This window comes from Phoenix dactylifera, chromosome 1 (assembly GCF_009389715.1).
Source record: "Phoenix dactylifera cultivar Barhee BC4 chromosome 1, palm_55x_up_171113_PBpolish2nd_filt_p, whole genome shotgun sequence".
NCBI lineage: Eukaryota > Viridiplantae > Streptophyta > Magnoliopsida > Arecales > Arecaceae > Phoenix > Phoenix dactylifera.
In genome coordinates this window covers 11,090,996-11,107,879 of record NC_052392.1, presented here as the reverse complement: position 1 = coordinate 11,107,879, position 16,884 = coordinate 11,090,996, and the positions used below count along the sequence as shown (strand labels likewise).

At 37.6% G+C, this 16,884-nt stretch overlaps 2 protein-coding genes across 2 annotated transcripts; both read right to left on the bottom strand.

Annotated features, from left to right (window-relative positions):
* Positions 1 to 2,427: 2,427 nt before the first annotated feature.
* LOC103714256 (chorismate mutase 2-like) lies at positions 2,428 to 5,416 on the bottom strand. Its single transcript, XM_017844539.3, has 5 exons — positions 5,101 to 5,416; positions 3,525 to 3,611; positions 3,301 to 3,444; positions 3,133 to 3,225; positions 2,428 to 3,016 (listed from the first exon to the last, which is right to left on the bottom strand). The coding sequence occupies exons 1-5, from the start codon at positions 5,395 to 5,397 to the stop codon at positions 2,768 to 2,770; spliced, it is 870 nt and encodes a 289-aa protein (XP_017700028.2). The 5' UTR covers positions 5,398 to 5,416; the 3' UTR covers positions 2,428 to 2,767.
* A 3,193-nt stretch (positions 5,417 to 8,609) lies between these two features.
* On the bottom strand, positions 8,610 to 16,410 carry LOC103714249 (eukaryotic translation initiation factor 5A-2-like). The gene is made up of 5 exons (XM_008801436.4): positions 16,188 to 16,410; positions 14,045 to 14,167; positions 13,898 to 13,954; positions 13,713 to 13,787; positions 8,610 to 9,005 (listed from the first exon to the last, which is right to left on the bottom strand). The coding sequence occupies exons 1-5, from the start codon at positions 16,308 to 16,310 to the stop codon at positions 8,904 to 8,906; spliced, it is 480 nt and encodes a 159-aa protein (XP_008799658.3). The 5' UTR covers positions 16,311 to 16,410; the 3' UTR covers positions 8,610 to 8,903.
* Between the last annotated feature and the right edge of the window lie 474 nt (positions 16,411 to 16,884).

Sequence of the window (16,884 nt, the reverse complement as noted above, 5' to 3'; positions counted from 1 at the left end):
AGTCTAAGAACGTTATTTTGATTACACTAGAAATTGCTATTTAATCATTTATCAAATTTAGTTTAATTGCATAGGACTAGATTTGATTTTAATTATATAAAATTAAAAAGCTGTAAAATTTTGTTTTTTTATAAAATTAGTCCTTTTAGAAATTTATATTGCACTAAAAAATTGTGCAAATAGACTTTTTGCAACTATAAAAATCATACAAAAATTTTCTGCAAATTAAAAATATTTGCAGAATTTTTCTACAACTTTAAAGTCCGTGCAAAAATTTTCTGTAGATTAAAAATTTGTATAGAAAATTATTGCATCTTTAAAATCTGTGTAAATTTTCTACAGCATTAAATTATGTGCAATCTATTTTCTGGAATCTTTAATTTTTGTGAAGAATTTTCTGCATCTTTAAAATTTATGTAAAAAACTTGTGCATTTTTAAAAGCTGAACAAAAATTATTGTTGCTTTAAAAACTGTGCATATTATTAGCTGTTCTCAAAAAACGTACTTCTGCTTTGAAAAATGTGCAAACTTATAAAGTTAAATTATTTCTTATATTTCTTATTGTGGTTACTTGATTTTATTGATATTACTACTCTTTATTGCTTTTTTTCCAAAAATCTAGAAATAACTCATAACCTAACAAATCAAAAGAGTACTAATAAAAGATGAATCGACATATCCGGATTAGTTATAAAAGAGTAATATCATTTTCTTGAAATTTGTTAAATAAGAAAAAAACTTGGGCAAATGAATTAACCAAGAGTTTATCTAGAAATGGAGTTCTAGATTCATCGAGGAGGATGAGGCTTAAGCCTACCATTTGGTCATCGACAGTAGATATCCAACCTCTGTGATTGGAGATTTCATGAAGGAGATTCAATGTAGTAGAAATGAAGTTGATTAAGTGATTGCATCATGGCACATTTTTCGAAGTATATCTCCTTCCATCCCTGTAATGAGTACTCTTATCAGTGACAAAAAGATATTGAAAATGTTAAGTTATACTCTTAATGAGTTTAAGATAAAAAAATCTACAGGGTATTAAGTCACAAATACTCTTGGAGGACTTACCTATGTGAGAAGTGTCGTATAGTCCGCGACTAAGGGTTTAGGCTAACCCTAATAAAATTCTCATAAAAAATCAAGGTCCAAAGCGCAAGGCTTTTAAACGGCGTTGATCGCATAAAGACCCAATTGATCCATACATTGTGTGTGATAAGTAAAAGTTTGAGTCAAAGGACTTAGTTCAAGATTTAATCCACTATGTTTCTTTTAGAACTACTATCAACACTAAGTGAGGTTTAAGTCTTCGGGACACTTTACCAATTACACAGCATAAGTTGCCTAGATATTCTACTTTATAATTTTTAAAAATTTAAATCTTTTATGGAGAATTTGTGGAGTTCTAATTAATCCTCCAAAATGTAGTTGTTTTAAATATTTTAAAATACCTTTTTGTGAGACGTCTCTTTTAGAATAATTGTGATCTTCAAAAGAGAATGCTGATTTCCAAAAAAATATGGTGTTTCTGAAACCATCGTATCTCTTCAATCTTCTGGATAGAATTTATAAATAGACTCATCCGGAATTAATCTAAAAATAATCTGATCTCTTCCTTTCTCGCTGGTACTCTGTCTTTCTAGAGTTTCTTCTATAGACAGAGAGTTTTTTTATCCTTCAACTTTCTGCTTTCTATTTTTTTTATTTTCTAAGCATCTAAGGGAGTTGGTAGGGTCAAACCTCTACAGCGATCGTGCTCATTAGAAAAGGATCAGGCTAAGCCGATTTGTTATACCTTGGGGATGAGATCGCCGCAGACCTGTACGTAGAGAGCGAATCATATTCTTAGGGCAGTGTATATCATGCACCTCGATCCAGGCAAGCTTTTTTTAATCTTCTAATTTTATTCTAGTAGATTATTCCTTTATAAAATTTTTATAAAATAAAGATATTGCAGTTTTTAGGCAAAAAATTTCCAACAGGTAGATCCCAATCTCGTGGAGCTTGGGGAGGATATAGGGAAGAGTTATAAGGGGAACCAGAGGCTCGTTCCAAGAAATTATTTTTCCACATGTCAAATAAAGATTTTCATGAGTTTCTGGCTTAGTACCGAAAACTTAAATTTTGGTGTTGCATCTTCTCCAAATTCCTTTTGCCACTAGATTTTATCTACCCCTTTTCTGATTATCTTTCATTGTTATCATTATCAATCCATTTTAAACTTAATTCAAGCCCCAATAGTAATTACTTTTATCCTTTTTCCACTCTATGTTACATTGTCTTACCTTAATTATTTACATGGAGAACCACTATAGATGGTAGACATTAAAAGAAATCGCACCTTCACATAGATAAATGGTAGACATTAAGCCTCACATTAGAAAATAATGGAGAAATAATATATTGATGAATTCTTCTCAAAAAAACAATATATTGATGAATGCTACTGCTACTACATGTTAAAAAATAGTCCTTCTGTGGACAATTAATTATTAAACGAGTTGCTATACGGAGCAAACAAGCTCTGCTAGTCGACTCTGTACATGATTCGAGGAGAGAAAATAAATATGTCAAACTTCGAAGATTCGTAGGACGAATCAAACATCCTAAATATACTATATATTTATCTGTTAGTTCTTAGTTTCGGGAAAAAAAAAGAAAAAAATAGAACTAGTACCGCGGAGCATGGAGACAATGGGGAAGCTACTCTCGTGACTTCCCAACCATCCAAAGCCACCATCACAGAATAAGATACAACCAATGCTGTCAATCAAGACGGTGGAGAAGATATTCAACTTCAACAAGCTTGGTCAGAGGTATAACCCAATCTCCATAAAGATGATAGGCTATTGAGGGATCAACCTTATAGTTGGTCCGGTTACTGTTACTGTCACCTGTATCATTCTCATCCAAGGTTATGTCTTGCCCAAACACCATGGCCTTCTTTTTCACTCTTCTCTTCACCAATTCTTCTTGACTTTCAGATGTCAATAGTTTCATCAAAGCATCCTTATCCTGAATAAAAGGGATATATAATAATTATCAAACTTGGGGAAAGTTCATAGAGGGTGATGAAGTTAGCACATTAAGCTAGATGGAGTAGTATGAGAAATGTAAGGGTGAAGGAAGACCTGAGCACGAATTGCAGGATTATAGTCTTGCGGGGCATCTCTGTACTTCGCTTCTGCTACAAATCTTCCGTAGTGGATTCTTCTTGAGAGGGCCTGAGAAAAATAGAATGCTATTCAGAATCAGCATTTAGTTATGAGGACAATGATATCAGACTTGACAATTGTTACCTGCAAACATACAAGATCTGATGCTGCTGTTAGTGCATAGTTACCATCATTTCCCCTTGTGGTGAATAGTGATAACAAGTCATTAAAATACATAGTCCAAATGGTCTTGGTCACATTGACAGATGCTGCTGCTGGATACAACACCTGCACTTGGAATAGAATTGAGAACATTAGAAGTATAAATGCTGAAAATGTGGAGCGAAATGTTGGAGTGGGTCAATTACCTGTGGGAACTTGTAAGGAGGTGCTAAAGACAATGGTAAATTATTGGGGAAGAAGGGGATCTCCTCTGGGTTTTGATATCGTCCAGCCTATAAAATGTTGTTAGATCATATAACTCTTCATGTAATGAAAAATACTGCAATAAATAAGGATATAGAGCTGTCCCAAGATTGATATGGAGAATAAAGAGACATGACACTAATTATTTCTGCTGAACTTTGTCATTGGCCTTGAGTAGTGGATGCAACGATTGTCAATTTTTGCAACCTACTAGTTTGCTATAGATGAAATTAAACCAATGCAAGTAACACGCAAGTCATTGCATGAATGAGCAATCATTACAGTTAAAATGATTTTGCACAAGATGCCATTTATATGTTAAAAGTAAGTGAGGTACCCGATTCATAAAATACAAAAGGAAAATAACGTAATTATATCCTACGCCTAGTGTACCAGCTCAATGGTATATCGGGATAATTATTTTCTACCATGTATCCCTCCCTCCTCTCTCATCAATATAGAAGAGAACTATAAGAAAAAACAAGGGAAAGAAAAAAAAAAAAACGAGCAATCCCTAATTTCTACTCCCATCCATTGCACTAACCTTTCCCTCCTCCCACCAGTCATCTTTGAGTCCTCACCGCTGGAGCTGACCACATATTTCAAGGTCAATACCCTACTCTTTCTGAAGCAATCCTTCATCAAGGCCACTGCCCTCTCCTCCTGGAGCTTTGGCAATTCCTCCCCAAAAGGCACCATCACTAACATCAATCTTGCTCATGGCCGTCTCCGGTTATTCCTTTTATTGAGGTAGTTAGACAAACATAAATGCTTGTGAGAAGGATGGAGGGTGGAGCGGTCGACAGTTGGCGCTCAAGAAAGGGGGGTGGCTAGGGTTCCGTTCGCTCGATAGAGGAGGTGGGAAGCTCATTTTCCTTTTTTTTCTGATGCTAAAGTAGCCAGACAGACGCATGGTGGAAAAGAATTGGCCTAGCGTACTGTTGAGCTAGTACATCGGGCGTAGGATATAATTTCTCGACAAAAGTGACGAGAACAACTTTTATTTAGAAGATACAATAAAATACGAACAACTGCACCCAACAATCAAAATATTTTCGAGGATATATACTATACCAAACCATAATCTAATTATATTGTTGATATGCTTTTTTTTTTTTGAAATAATCAATTGTACTGTACACATCATTTGTACACTCTCCCAAATAAATCCCTACCGGAAGAAAATATTTTCCACAAACGTCTTAAGCGGGGAAGAAGTCTCTATACGATACCAACTTCATAAATGTAGGAACTACTCCTGATGTAACTCGGATACCATACAGTAATTAGATTAGTTTTTGACACAAATAAGTAAGATAAAGCAATTCAGTTGGCGTTTGACAAAGATAAGTCAAACCGGAGCTATTGATTACAGTACCCGATTCACAAAATAACAAACAAAAGTGAGCAGAACAACTTTCATTTGGAGTCGCAGCCATAAAACTCAGAAATATCAACCAAAATTCATAGCACAAAAGAAGACAAAGTGAGAATGAGAGAAGAGAAAAAAGATCGCACCTTGGCCTGAACAGCCTCTGTCTCCCTGACAAAGATTTCGACGAGTGAGAACTTCCCATGGAGATAGGAGGGATCGTAAGTCGGGGAATTGTATGGGTATTTGGCCCTCTCAATGAGGCTGAACACAATCGTGTCCTCCTCCCTGGTTAGGAAATCTCTCACCGAGTCGAGCGTCAGTCCTTTCAGAGAATCCTGGAGACGCCGACAATGGCAGAAAGAAGAGAAGATGAGCACACCGTAAGCAAAGGAGAGGAAACGAGGAAACATTGAGAAGGACGGAGTAGGAGAAGAAGCCATTGCCAGAGAGAGAAAATGAAGAAACCTGGAGGAGTAGAAGCTATTGCGGACCGAGGGGTGTCTTTTAAGCTTCTTGGGGCTTTGAAAGTCCACTCCGAAAGCGAGAGGCATCCGCTGCCGGCGGAGGCTCGCATTCTTGGAAGGTCAGCTTGCATGCTCTCCGTTGATTTTTTTTGGTCTTTGTGGTTGGAAGTGATTGTTTGTTCGGTTAGTTTTAAATTCTGCCGAACGTTAACAGTTGAGGAAGGAGGAGGAGAAGCAAAGTCAGCGAACGAAGCCGGATCTCGTTCTCTGGTGCATGCACCAACCAACTTCGCCGCCTGCGGCCGCCTTCTTCAGGACTTTTAATGGAGAACTTGTTAGATGGGCCAGATGGACCAGTTCAATCGTTTCTCGCCGCTTTACTTTACTTTATTTTTTTTTTTAAGGCTGGTCCTTTAATACATAAATATTATAAAAAAATAGTCAACTTTTTATTGATTAACTTACTTACATTGTTATGCTACTTTACGATTGCTAAGTAATTTTTTCATGAATATGGAAAAAAATTACCTATCTAAAACATGGATAAATTATTTTCCCATCAATCGATAAAATAATATTTTTATTTTATTTCTAAAATAATATATAATATTATTTATAATATATTATAAAATATATAATATGATATAATATAATATATAATTACTATTATGTAGAATAATATTTATATAATAAAGATATTATAGAAAATATGGATAAATTTAGCAACTTATTCAAAAAAAGTAGTAATGCAAAAGAAATTTTGAAGAAACTTTCTAATGCATAAAAAAACCTACATAAATTAAATTTTTGTCTAAATATTGTCTGAAAAATATTTATCTAAAAAAATATAATTTTTTAGATAAATTTTTTATCTCCTAAAGAACAGGCCTTTAGGGTGTCATCTTGTCGGCCATTCACATGCACATCAGACAAGGACATTACTTAAATGGGCTGTGTTATTAATGATTGAAAGAAAAAAATGATTTTCACTCCAAAAAAAAAAACTTGCAAGGGGATTAATGAACAAGTTCCAGTCTCATCAAGACTGTTGATAGATTAATTAGACATATAACATGGAGCATGTTCAAATAAAACATATGCATTCTAGCCCGATTGAATGGTCAAAAGCTTTAAAAAAAAAATTTCCACCTACCAACAACCAAGGGTTGTCGGACTTATCTTAATATTAATCATCTCCAGCGTTTTATTATGAAATTTATGTTGCTATTCTTCTTGACTAATAATTTCCCAAGGAATTATAATATTTAATACACAAAGTTGAGAAAAAACCCTGCACACGTGCAAAATGATTGCAGAATATGATTTGGTCAATGCTTTCATGTATTGTTTTTTATTTATTTTTTTAATAGCCTGGAAAGTCAAATTTATGAAAACCATAGATTACCATTTTTCGCTCATTATTCATGCCTCGAGCCTTCCGGTTTCGATGCAGTCATGACACTGTTCTCAAAAAGAATTCATGGCACTAGCCATGGCACTTGCCCTGGATACTGCTGCAGAAAAGCTATTTAGCTATAATGTTATTTCCAGAAATTTGGAAAAACAAATAAAGAAATCCTCAGACAAGATAGGCCAACCAAGTACCGGTGTTGGTGCATCTCAATCAAGCAAGCCTTCTTATTAAGGTTCCATCTTACACTAGCGAGAATTAGACGATCCAAAACTCAGATGCGACCCCAACTTTACTAAGGGAAAAAGGCAGAGATTAAATCATAGGAGCGTTTGACAAAAGGAATGAGTTGAATCAATGAACGGCTCGTGTCCGGCCCAACTGCATCTAGAACGCCAAAACTCTGACTTTTAACTTGAGTCACAATCTTCCAGCTTAGGAAAAGAAGCCTTTTTCCACTCTTATCCAAAAGCACGCTCACCTTCCGCCGTGATCCTTCTTTACCAGAGACTTCAACGCTCCAGCTATACTTTATCTTCCTTTGGGCCCCAAAGAGATCTTCCCTCTGCCTCCCATAGGCCATAGCTCCTCGCCAATGCAAGATGTGGGAAGGGAAAGAGATCTTCCCTCTTTCTCTCATAGTAATGAGCTTATCCCAGAAAATTTTAAAAAAAAATGCAACAGAAAAAAGAAAAGAAAAAAGAAAAGAAAAGAAAAAGGCGTGTCTAGCTCCCGCCAGGAGGAGGGAAAGAGATCTTCCCTCTTCCATAATGAAGCTAGCTCCAAGTCAGCATGTCGCAGAAAGAACAAAAAAAGAAAAAGAAAAACGTAGCCTGACAGAAATGGAAAAAACATTCCGTTGCAAGGGACCCTCGCTACTCCGGATTTGAGGAGGGAATCCGCTTCCTCCCATAGCAAAAAAAGGGAAAAAAAGGCGTGATATAATGGAAAGAAATTTCCAAGCAAATTTCAGGTGAGCTTCTCACAGAAGAGGGAAAAAAGAAAAAAAAAATCCTAGAATACAACTGCAAGACATTGAATGGCCCAAAGAAATAGGCAAGCATATAGAAAGATTGTTTCGATGTTTTCAAACTTGGCAACAAGATCCACCCTCCAAAAAAGAAAAATAAATAAATAAATAAAAATCCCTCAGGCCGGCTACCAATTTGCAATCACATCAAAATGAAACATCGCCCTAAAATCAGGCCCTCAAACAATAACTGCGGTCTAAACAGGTAGTCTGGCCACACAATCCTTTCCAGTGTCTCACGGCAATGAAGAGTTGAAACTTTACCTGGTTATCATTTGAAGAAGACCTTGAGATGCATGTGCTACGCTTGGGACTGGAGTAGCTGGCAGTCACATGCTTCAGTTTGCCAATAGTATGTTCAACGCAAAGAAGAGTTTCGAAAGCAAAGAAAAAGATTACTCGAAAAACAAGTATGATGATACCTGCAACGCTACCACCATCGCTGCACCCACCGGTAACGATAGAGCATAGTAGAAACAAAAATAGAATTGAGAATAAATTCTGAAAAACGTAGCTACGAAGGAATTTATGAGCATAGCGTGAAAAAGATGAATCATTTAACCAATCATTCAGAAATACAAAAATTGTGTCCATGCTTTTCAGAAATGTTGCTTCCTTAGCAAACTCATATCTGGCTTCAGAAATCTATGAATCATGGTCATCAGAAGTTGATGCATTCTGGATCTCCAGCACGACGAGATATAGACAGAGACACAGTAAAGCAAGGGATTTACCTTTTGGAGCAGATACTTAAAATAGATATCCATGCACATGCTTATGTTTGATAGTTTTATAAAAAAATAAAAAAAATGGTTTTTAACATAGAGAATATAGGGATACCTTGCACCAGAATTTGTCATTCCTATATCAAGCCCACAAGGAACCAAGGGCTCCAAGGTCCCTGTGGGAGAATCAACACTTCTTTACTTGCACAAACCCACAAAAATCTTAGACAAAGTCCCATTTCTTAATGGTTTTTGTTTACATTGTCACCAAACTGACATTGTTCTAAGAACCATAATTAACGTGTCCCAATTAAACTTATTTGGGCCCAATGTCCTTTAGAGCACAGATCTGCTCCTCTCCCATGGCAGACATGACAGTCACCACCAGATCCTTCCCTTCAGCAAAACCATCTTTGATCTGCAACATATAAAAAATAAAAGAACAGATACAATTAAAGCTCACAAAGAACATGAAGGAAACAATAAAGGAAAAGAAATGGTGAGAGCTTCCATGGATTGAACAAGAAGGAAATAATAAAAGAAAAGAGATGGTGAGAGCTTCCATGGATTGCAAGTTTTTCCTCTGCTTCATGAATATCATGAAACTGAATTTCATGGACAAGATTTTAATTAGCTTACTTGGCTTGCCAATCGCCAAGCCTCCAACTCTTTGGGGCCAAAAGGTATCTCAGGAGACAACAATATCTTAACAAGGAAAAACTAGAAGCGCGAAAAGAATAGGTGCACCACAAGCTAAAAATTAAGAAAAGTTGATTAAAGTGCAAAGTTATTATAAGTGAAACATGTGTGATAAATTGCTTGCTATTACAAAACATATCTTTGCTCTCAAGTCTCAAGTGAATATTTTATAACATTTCAACCATGTCAGTAGCAACACGGGAGCAAACATCTGATAGCCTGAGGGTTAGATGCACAAAATGTCTTAGCCTAAATGCCCTGCACCTGTCAAATGATAAGAAACAATAGCTCTCCTTGATGTCCAGAGATGGTGGATAGTGGTTACCAGAGGATATAGTCCAAATTAAATAATTATAGAATGCATGCCAGTACAATAGATATGATCAATAGCTTTATCTCTCACCTGCTCCTGTTTCCTTTGTCAGTCTTGTTTTACCAGTTGCCCATATCAAAAGGTCATGCCTCCATAATGAGAGACTTCATCAACATTTGCCAGACCATTTCCGTCAATCCTTTCCTCGATGATCAAAAAAAATTGATCCAGCCAACTTGAAATTCAGATTAAGCAAACTTGAATTGGATCCGAGCAGTCCCATACAATCTACTTGATTTTCTAACTATGTTTGCTTTAGATTAAAATCTACCAATTTGTCCTGCCCATTGGACTACCTCCATCCAAACTAACACCTTTGAACCAAAGTCCTCACTAAAATAGTTTCAGGCATTTATTGTGCAATTTAATACCATATTAATCATTTTCCTTCTTCTAGTTGACTTTTCAAGGAAAGCCACAGTTCATTCTGTCTCCATTTTTTTCTCTTGGTAATTAGTGATATTTTAAAGAATTGCAAGAGACGAGAGAATTGCTTGGAAGCTTAGGCTGTCTGACAATGAAAAATTCTTACTACCCCATCAGGAAAAGAGTAGTTTACCATACAATTTACCTCCTAGTGGACATTCACGATTAAAATCATGTAAATGCAACTAGCATCAGAAAAGCAGTTAAGGCTATAGTGTCATTGTTCACACTTCAAAAAAATAGTCAAAAAAGAATCCCTCCAGCGAGAAGTGGGAAAGTCAAAGTAAAGATGGGTAGTTTTGAAGGGATAAACGTGATGTTTTCAATTCCAAATGAACTACCATCAAAGTTGAGATAGCTTCATTTCTTCCCTAATCAGTGATAATAATTAGGAGAAGAATAAAAAAGTCACCCCCGAAATGACTCACATTTCCCTGCTACCCTCTTATCTCATCCGTACCAACCACCTAAATTAAATTAAACTTGCTACTTCCTTAAATGTGTTTCCCCCCTTCCCCATTAATTCATGCATATATATTGGTTAATATAAAATATGAAGTCCTTCAATCATTCTAGTTCTCTTTTGACAACTAGATTTGCTTCTCCCAGTTTTAATAAATTTATATTCCCTCAAAAAAAAAAATCAATCCATGAGCAGTCAATTTTCCATAAATCATCTTCAGCTTTCTTAGCAGATAAAACCAATTGAAACCAATTCCCATCCTCTGCTTGATTACTTAAAAATTAAAACTAGCTATAATAAACAACAATTGACACCAAAAAATCAAGGTACAATTCATGAGGAGAAGCTTATTTTTAAGCAAGGTTTTGAGTCAATGCAGTTCTTATTAACATGACATAGAGCCGTATACAAGAAGCCCATGTAAATATATGTACGATATAGTAAAAGATCATAAACAAAATGATGGAGATCATATAAAATTTAAATTTGTAAATTACTGCATCAACTTTCTCATAAATTTCCCTCAATCATGAAGGGTTCATATACAGGTGTTTCCCTCAAGAAAAAAAATGAAGTATAAGGTTGCAGCAGATTTACTAATTGATAAACACAAAGAAGCTTGGTACTCATGACCCTGATGAGGCTCCTATCATGAGGAAGCACCTATGCCATGAATGAAAAGTATGGTCCTGTGACGAGGCAGATCCTCTATCAAAAGTTCACCTCACCACAGGAGCATAGATAATCAACATAGAATTGTATATGGGGATAAAGGACAAGCTGTAAAGGAGGCCTGAATAATGAGCAAACAACCAAGTAGGCCTCTTAAAATTCTGAAATCAAACAATGTAGAACTGCAAAGTAGCAACACCTGCTAGCAACAAGGTACAAGGAGATTCCATAAGCAGCAGTATTCCTCCATTAGAAAAAGATGATGTTGGAAATTGACATGATATGCAAGAGATGAACCATTAGCACTAATCAAGGAATGTCAAACTAATCCGAACCAATGCCACTTGGGACAATTCAGCTGTGTGGGTCGGTTCGGGTTATAAATCGCTCTGTTGCCTTTTTTTTTGTTGAGACATTTGTCGCCTCCAAAGTCGGAGGAACCGGTACCGGGCACTGTACCGATTCTCCGGCGGCTCGAGTCAGTACAGGTCATGCCGGGCCTGTACCGACGAGGGCACAGTACTGTGGGAGAGAGGAAAAGAGAGAGAGAGAGAGAGAGAGAAGGGGGAGAGAGGCTGCTGGAGGGTGGTGGACGCCAGTGGACGGCCACAAGGGGCCGGTGGGGGCCGATTTGCTGACTTCATTTAAAAATCCAAAACTTTTTAGCCGTGGCCGGACCTCTGCTTCATTCGAAATAGAAGAACCGGCTGCGGCCTCGCCCCCTGCGGCCTCCGACGGCCCCCGCCGCCTCTCCCTCTCCCTCCCCTGCTCGCTTTCTCTTTCCTTTTTCTTCACCGGCTCTGGCATGTCTCTCGTTTCTACAGCCAAAACCGTACCCGTGAGCCACCGGTACGGTTCGGAACGGGTAGAACCGCCGCCGACCTTGGTCGCCTCTTTAAGAGCCTTCGAGATTTTCTCTCTGCTCTCTCCACCTCACGATCCCTCCTCCATCACATCCTGCTCGCCATTGGCTATGAATTATTCCAATGCCACCATCTCCACCTCCTTCCCCTCCCTTTCCTTTAGATCCACCCCTTCGACAACTCCCTCATCTCAAGTCTCATCTCGATGCCGATCCACATGTGATTACTCCATGACCTCGTCCTTGTCGATGACATCATCACCCTCGCCTTCACCATGCTCCCTGACAACATCTCTCTCTCTCTCTCAGGTCTCCTGCATGCCCCCTCTCTCTCCCTTCGTCTCCTTCTTCCTCTCCCCCTCTCCCTCTCCCTTCCCCTCTCTCTCATTCTTCGCTCCTCCCTCTCCCCCTCTCTCTCTGTTTCGGTATGCTCCAGCATGGCACGGTACAAACCCGTGCCATACCATACTAGTAGTCAACCAATAGGGGTCACAGCACCAGTTTAGCGAACCTTGGTACTAATCATAGTATGCAAGTGCAGTAGTAAAGTCTCATCGCAAGAATCATATAACGATGGAGTTAAGTCCTAAAAGAAGCAATGGATAAAAAGATGATATGCTTGAACTTATAGAAATTTGTCCTACAATTGTGCATGTCTAATAAAAAAAGAAAAATAGTTATAGGATATGGTGTTTTCCTTGTGTAAAATGCAAGTACGATAAGCAAATGGATGGCAAAGCATTAGTCCTAGAACATACAGGACAAGTTGGGCAGTTGTGACATATTGTGACTAAGTATAAGGAGTGAGAAAATTAACGGTGGCTCTATTAGAGGACCAAATTTGTCAAGGAGATAATATTCATATGCCAAATGAAAAGGTTAAGAAAAAATAGCATCCAACTAATCAAAGGGTGCACCAGGTAAAGATCATCATTCAGCAAGAAGGATTATGTGGGAAAAAAGAATACATGAAGTGAAAACATAATTCACCATGGACAAGATGGAGCAAATTTGTGAGTGAAGTTTGAGGCTCTAGGAAAAATGAGATAACAAGCAGATTGAGTCATAAGGCTGTGATGAAAGTAGACAGATGAGAGAAAAAGAAAAAATAAGGTGGCAAAATGTGCTGACTGCTGAATATATGGAGCTACAGGAAAATAGCCAACAATCAGAGTCTTGACCCAAAGAAATTGCACCCCATCCATTAACCAGTTAAAATAAGTGAATCCCACCGACCAGAGGTCAGATCCATAAAGAAATAAAAACAAGACAAATGAGAGTAGACACATACTAGCCACTACTTTGTGGAGTACAGTGAACTCTGAAGGATCAACATCTTTAATATAAGTACAGATTGTAGGGCCCAAAGCAGATCTGATAAACTTGATAAGTCGCACATCAGTGTTGTAGCAATCAAAAAAAACAAAAGGATTAGAAATTTAAAACAAACTCTAACAAATATTGCCTGACAATTAGAACCCAATCAAGTGAACCACTTTTTTTCTTCTAAAAATTGAATTGTCATACAAATTGACAAATTACATGGATCCCATTTGACTTGGTTAGTGTTAAAAGATGACTCCTTATTATAAGGTGTAATTTGTAAAAAGACGTGGCCAAAGATAAAAACCTGGGCAAGCAAAGTCTCATCGGTTGGAAGCCTCAGGTCATCCTTTGTGTTCCCATTCTCCATCAGAAGACTCACCTGCAAGATAAGAACTCAGCCCAACTGGTTCACAACACGAACAAGGTTCTACATATCCATGTATTGTATGAATCTCAAAATGGAGATTGAAAGGTAGTGAATGAGCATACAAAACCATCTTCAGATATATCAATGAGTTGATAGTCAGTGCGAGTAACATGAGGAGCCTGCACAAATCAACAAACAAAGGATTTAAAACTCAATCTTAGAATGATTTCCATACTTCTGTGAAGGGTGACAATGAGAAAATGGATTACATCGCAGTTATGGGATGAAGGAACAATATCCTCAAGCTTTTTGGAATTGAAGATATCAATTGCAACGAAGTGGCACTTGGCATGACCATGCTTGCCTGTTTTAGAGGTTGAAACCTCAACAACCTACAACAAAATTCATTCTAGGATTAATATTCAGCAAAATAGAAAAAGGAGAGAGAATGTATTTGAATGATTTTTTATTCAAGTAAGGTTTGTTCTCCATTAGCAACTTGTGGATAATAGCTAACACATTGACAATGAGCCAACCAAACAACCACCATTCACCTCATCAATAGAAACTATAAAATAAAACTTAAATCATCAAGAAGATGGTAGAATACCAACATGCAGCTTAAACAAATAGTAATAACAATAGTTCATGCATAATAGTATCAAAACAATAATCTCAACATAATGGTAGAATGGTCCCAAAACATTAATCTAAGCCGAAATAGAGAAGAAACTAAAACAAGTAATAGGAAAACATGTCTAAAACCTACTGTCTTTGTTATTTTTTCCAACAAGCTGGAATTTGGCCACATACACGATGCATTCAGGATCAAGGCCTTTGGGGTCCAATAGAGTATACCTATTAAAAGATGAAAAATAACAATTTGCGAAATATGAATCTTATTAATGAAGTAGAAGTTAGAATTTTTCTTTTTGTTTGTTGTTCTCCGGTTCAACTGTTGGGTTATTAAGCATATAGGTTGCAAAATCGACAGGAAATATCAGGAGATCAAAAAAGAATTGTAATTATTATCACCATCATCATCCCAGTCTTTTCCCAATAAATACCGGGTCATCTACAAAGAACAGCTGTAAGTAAAGTAGGCTCCATGAAAGAATTGAGTAGATCTTACAGCTAGCTTAACACCTCATGCCAACCCTTTTGGTTAACACTCACCTCTTATCAATCCTATAAGCATAGCAAGACATATACCTGCGGATAAGGCCTAAACAGAAATTTATTTGCATAAAGAAGTGTAGCACTGATCCATAACTTTTTGTGAAGTAAACTGTAGCAGAAATTTCTACAAGATCAACTATAATTTTTCCCACAATTTTGAACTCAAGAATGAGAGCCACTCATTGCATGTGTTAATAAAAGCATCAGAAAATTATCAACTCCTTGATCTATACTATATTCCTGATACACAAACAATCATCAGTCCAAGCTATTACAGAAAGTTGAGTAGACAATGGATAAAGATCATCTAAACCAAATAAAAGGCCCTAGCGAACACAAGATAAACAATACTCTCTTTAGTGACCTAGAAGATGACAAGTTCCGGCAGATCAGGTATCAGAAAAAGGAAGACAGTTGAGAACCCAAGGAACGTTTCCTCATTCTCCACGCTAACTACTTGAGGCCTAAACAAACCTCACCTCCTGATACCAATCCTAATTCACGAGTCTCAAACTTGTCTCCGATTAAGAATAAATTCCAAAACTGACGGTGACATGAACCAACTTCTCCAAATTGTTCTCAAAAAACATTAGTTAATCAACTGAATATGATTGACAGTTTCAATGCCTCAACATGTAACCCCCATATCCAAGGCGAAAGGTGGTGGAAAACAGATTCACTTTAGAATAAGTTTCTCTACCAAGCAAAGTGCCTTTCAACAATCATAAGCAACGACAAAACCTATCAAGAAAAGCACAAAAGCTAGATAACACTATTTCCAACATAAATCAAACTTCATCCAAATCTATCCATCTATGCCAAATTCCACCATCATTAATCAAACTTAAACGATTGCTTGTTGTCCATATCAGATGACCAATCTTATACATAGCTTCAAGGTTCCTCCTTTTGTGAGAAGCAACTGCCTTCGCAAATTCATAAGCCAGCATTAGACGATAATGAATTGATAATCGATCTAACTAGAGATAAGAATTCCTTTTCACATTCTCCTATCAAAATAAAGGATCTCAACTTCCAAAATTCAGGAACGCAACTAAGTTTTTCTATCTCCTTCTCGTCGTCTAAAGACCAGCGAATAATCATAAAAATTTCCAAATAATCATATCAAGAAAGAAAACCCAGATCAAGAACTCGACCAGACCTACGAAATCTACGAACAACTCCAACAAGAAATACATCAAGAGTCAAAGCTAGCCGGGTTCAATCAACTACCTTGCAAGGCCTGCCTTTAATGACGATGTAGCCATTCTTCCTAATGGTTCCGGCCTGCTGCGGGAACGTCTTGGAAGCCCCAGCGTCCGCCTGCGACTCGAATTGATGCTCCTCGTCCGACATTCTCTTCTCGCTTTCTCGCTTTCGGGGCAACCAAGGAAAAGGAAAACGGGAATGGAGCAAGGAAGGAATGCTGAAAGAGCGAGGGGCCCCTATTGTACACATATCTACGCTAGGGTTTGTTTCTTTGATCATCAACCGTCGGATTGTCTAACTCGGGGGTCTCATCCTACGGTCCTAAGTGAGGATAAGGCTCGCATGCGCTGATAAACGGCCCCACTTACGAGAAAATTATACCTGGCACTGCGTTGCGTGCACCATCTGTCCGGATATGCCGTCAATCACAACCGTTTATTTTTATAAAATTTATTGGGCGCACCGTTACTTGCTGTACTTATGGGGTTTACGGCCACGTGGTGCACACTATATAGAAAATAAATTTCTCCCCACGTACGGTCGACTGGTCGTCATGCTTTCTGGGTAAGTTCTACAGTGACCGAGAAAGGAACCACAGCGGAACTTAGATGTGGGACCCAAGAAAACAGGAAGTTTATGTCGTTGGGTGCGGATTGCCTTTACCTGGAACTGGTTTTTTTTGTTCGGCGTCGCATTTTATGCCTCGCTGGTCGCCCGCGAC

Coding starts and splice junctions, on each gene's coding strand:
- LOC103714256 (XM_017844539.3), bottom strand. CDS start 5,397: ATGGCTTCTTCTCCTACTCCGTCCTTCTCAATGTTTCCTCGTTTCCTC. Junction 3,612..5,100: donor CAGAGGCTGTTCAGGCCAAG/GTGCGATCTTTT, acceptor AACATTTTATAG/GCTGGACGATATCAAAACCC. Junction 3,445..3,524: donor CTCCTTACAAGTTCCCACAG/GTAATTGACCCA, acceptor TTCCAAGTGCAG/GTGTTGTATCCAGCAGCAGC.
- LOC103714249 (XM_008801436.4), bottom strand. CDS start 16,310: ATGTCGGACGAGGAGCATCAATTCGAGTCGCAGGCGGACGCTGGGGCT. Junction 14,168..16,187: donor TTAAAGGCAGGCCTTGCAAG/GTAGTTGATTGA, acceptor ATTTTGTTGTAG/GTTGTTGAGGTTTCAACCTC. Junction 13,788..13,897: donor ATATATCTGAAGATGGTTTT/GTATGCTCATTC, acceptor CTTATCTTGCAG/GTGAGTCTTCTGATGGAGAA.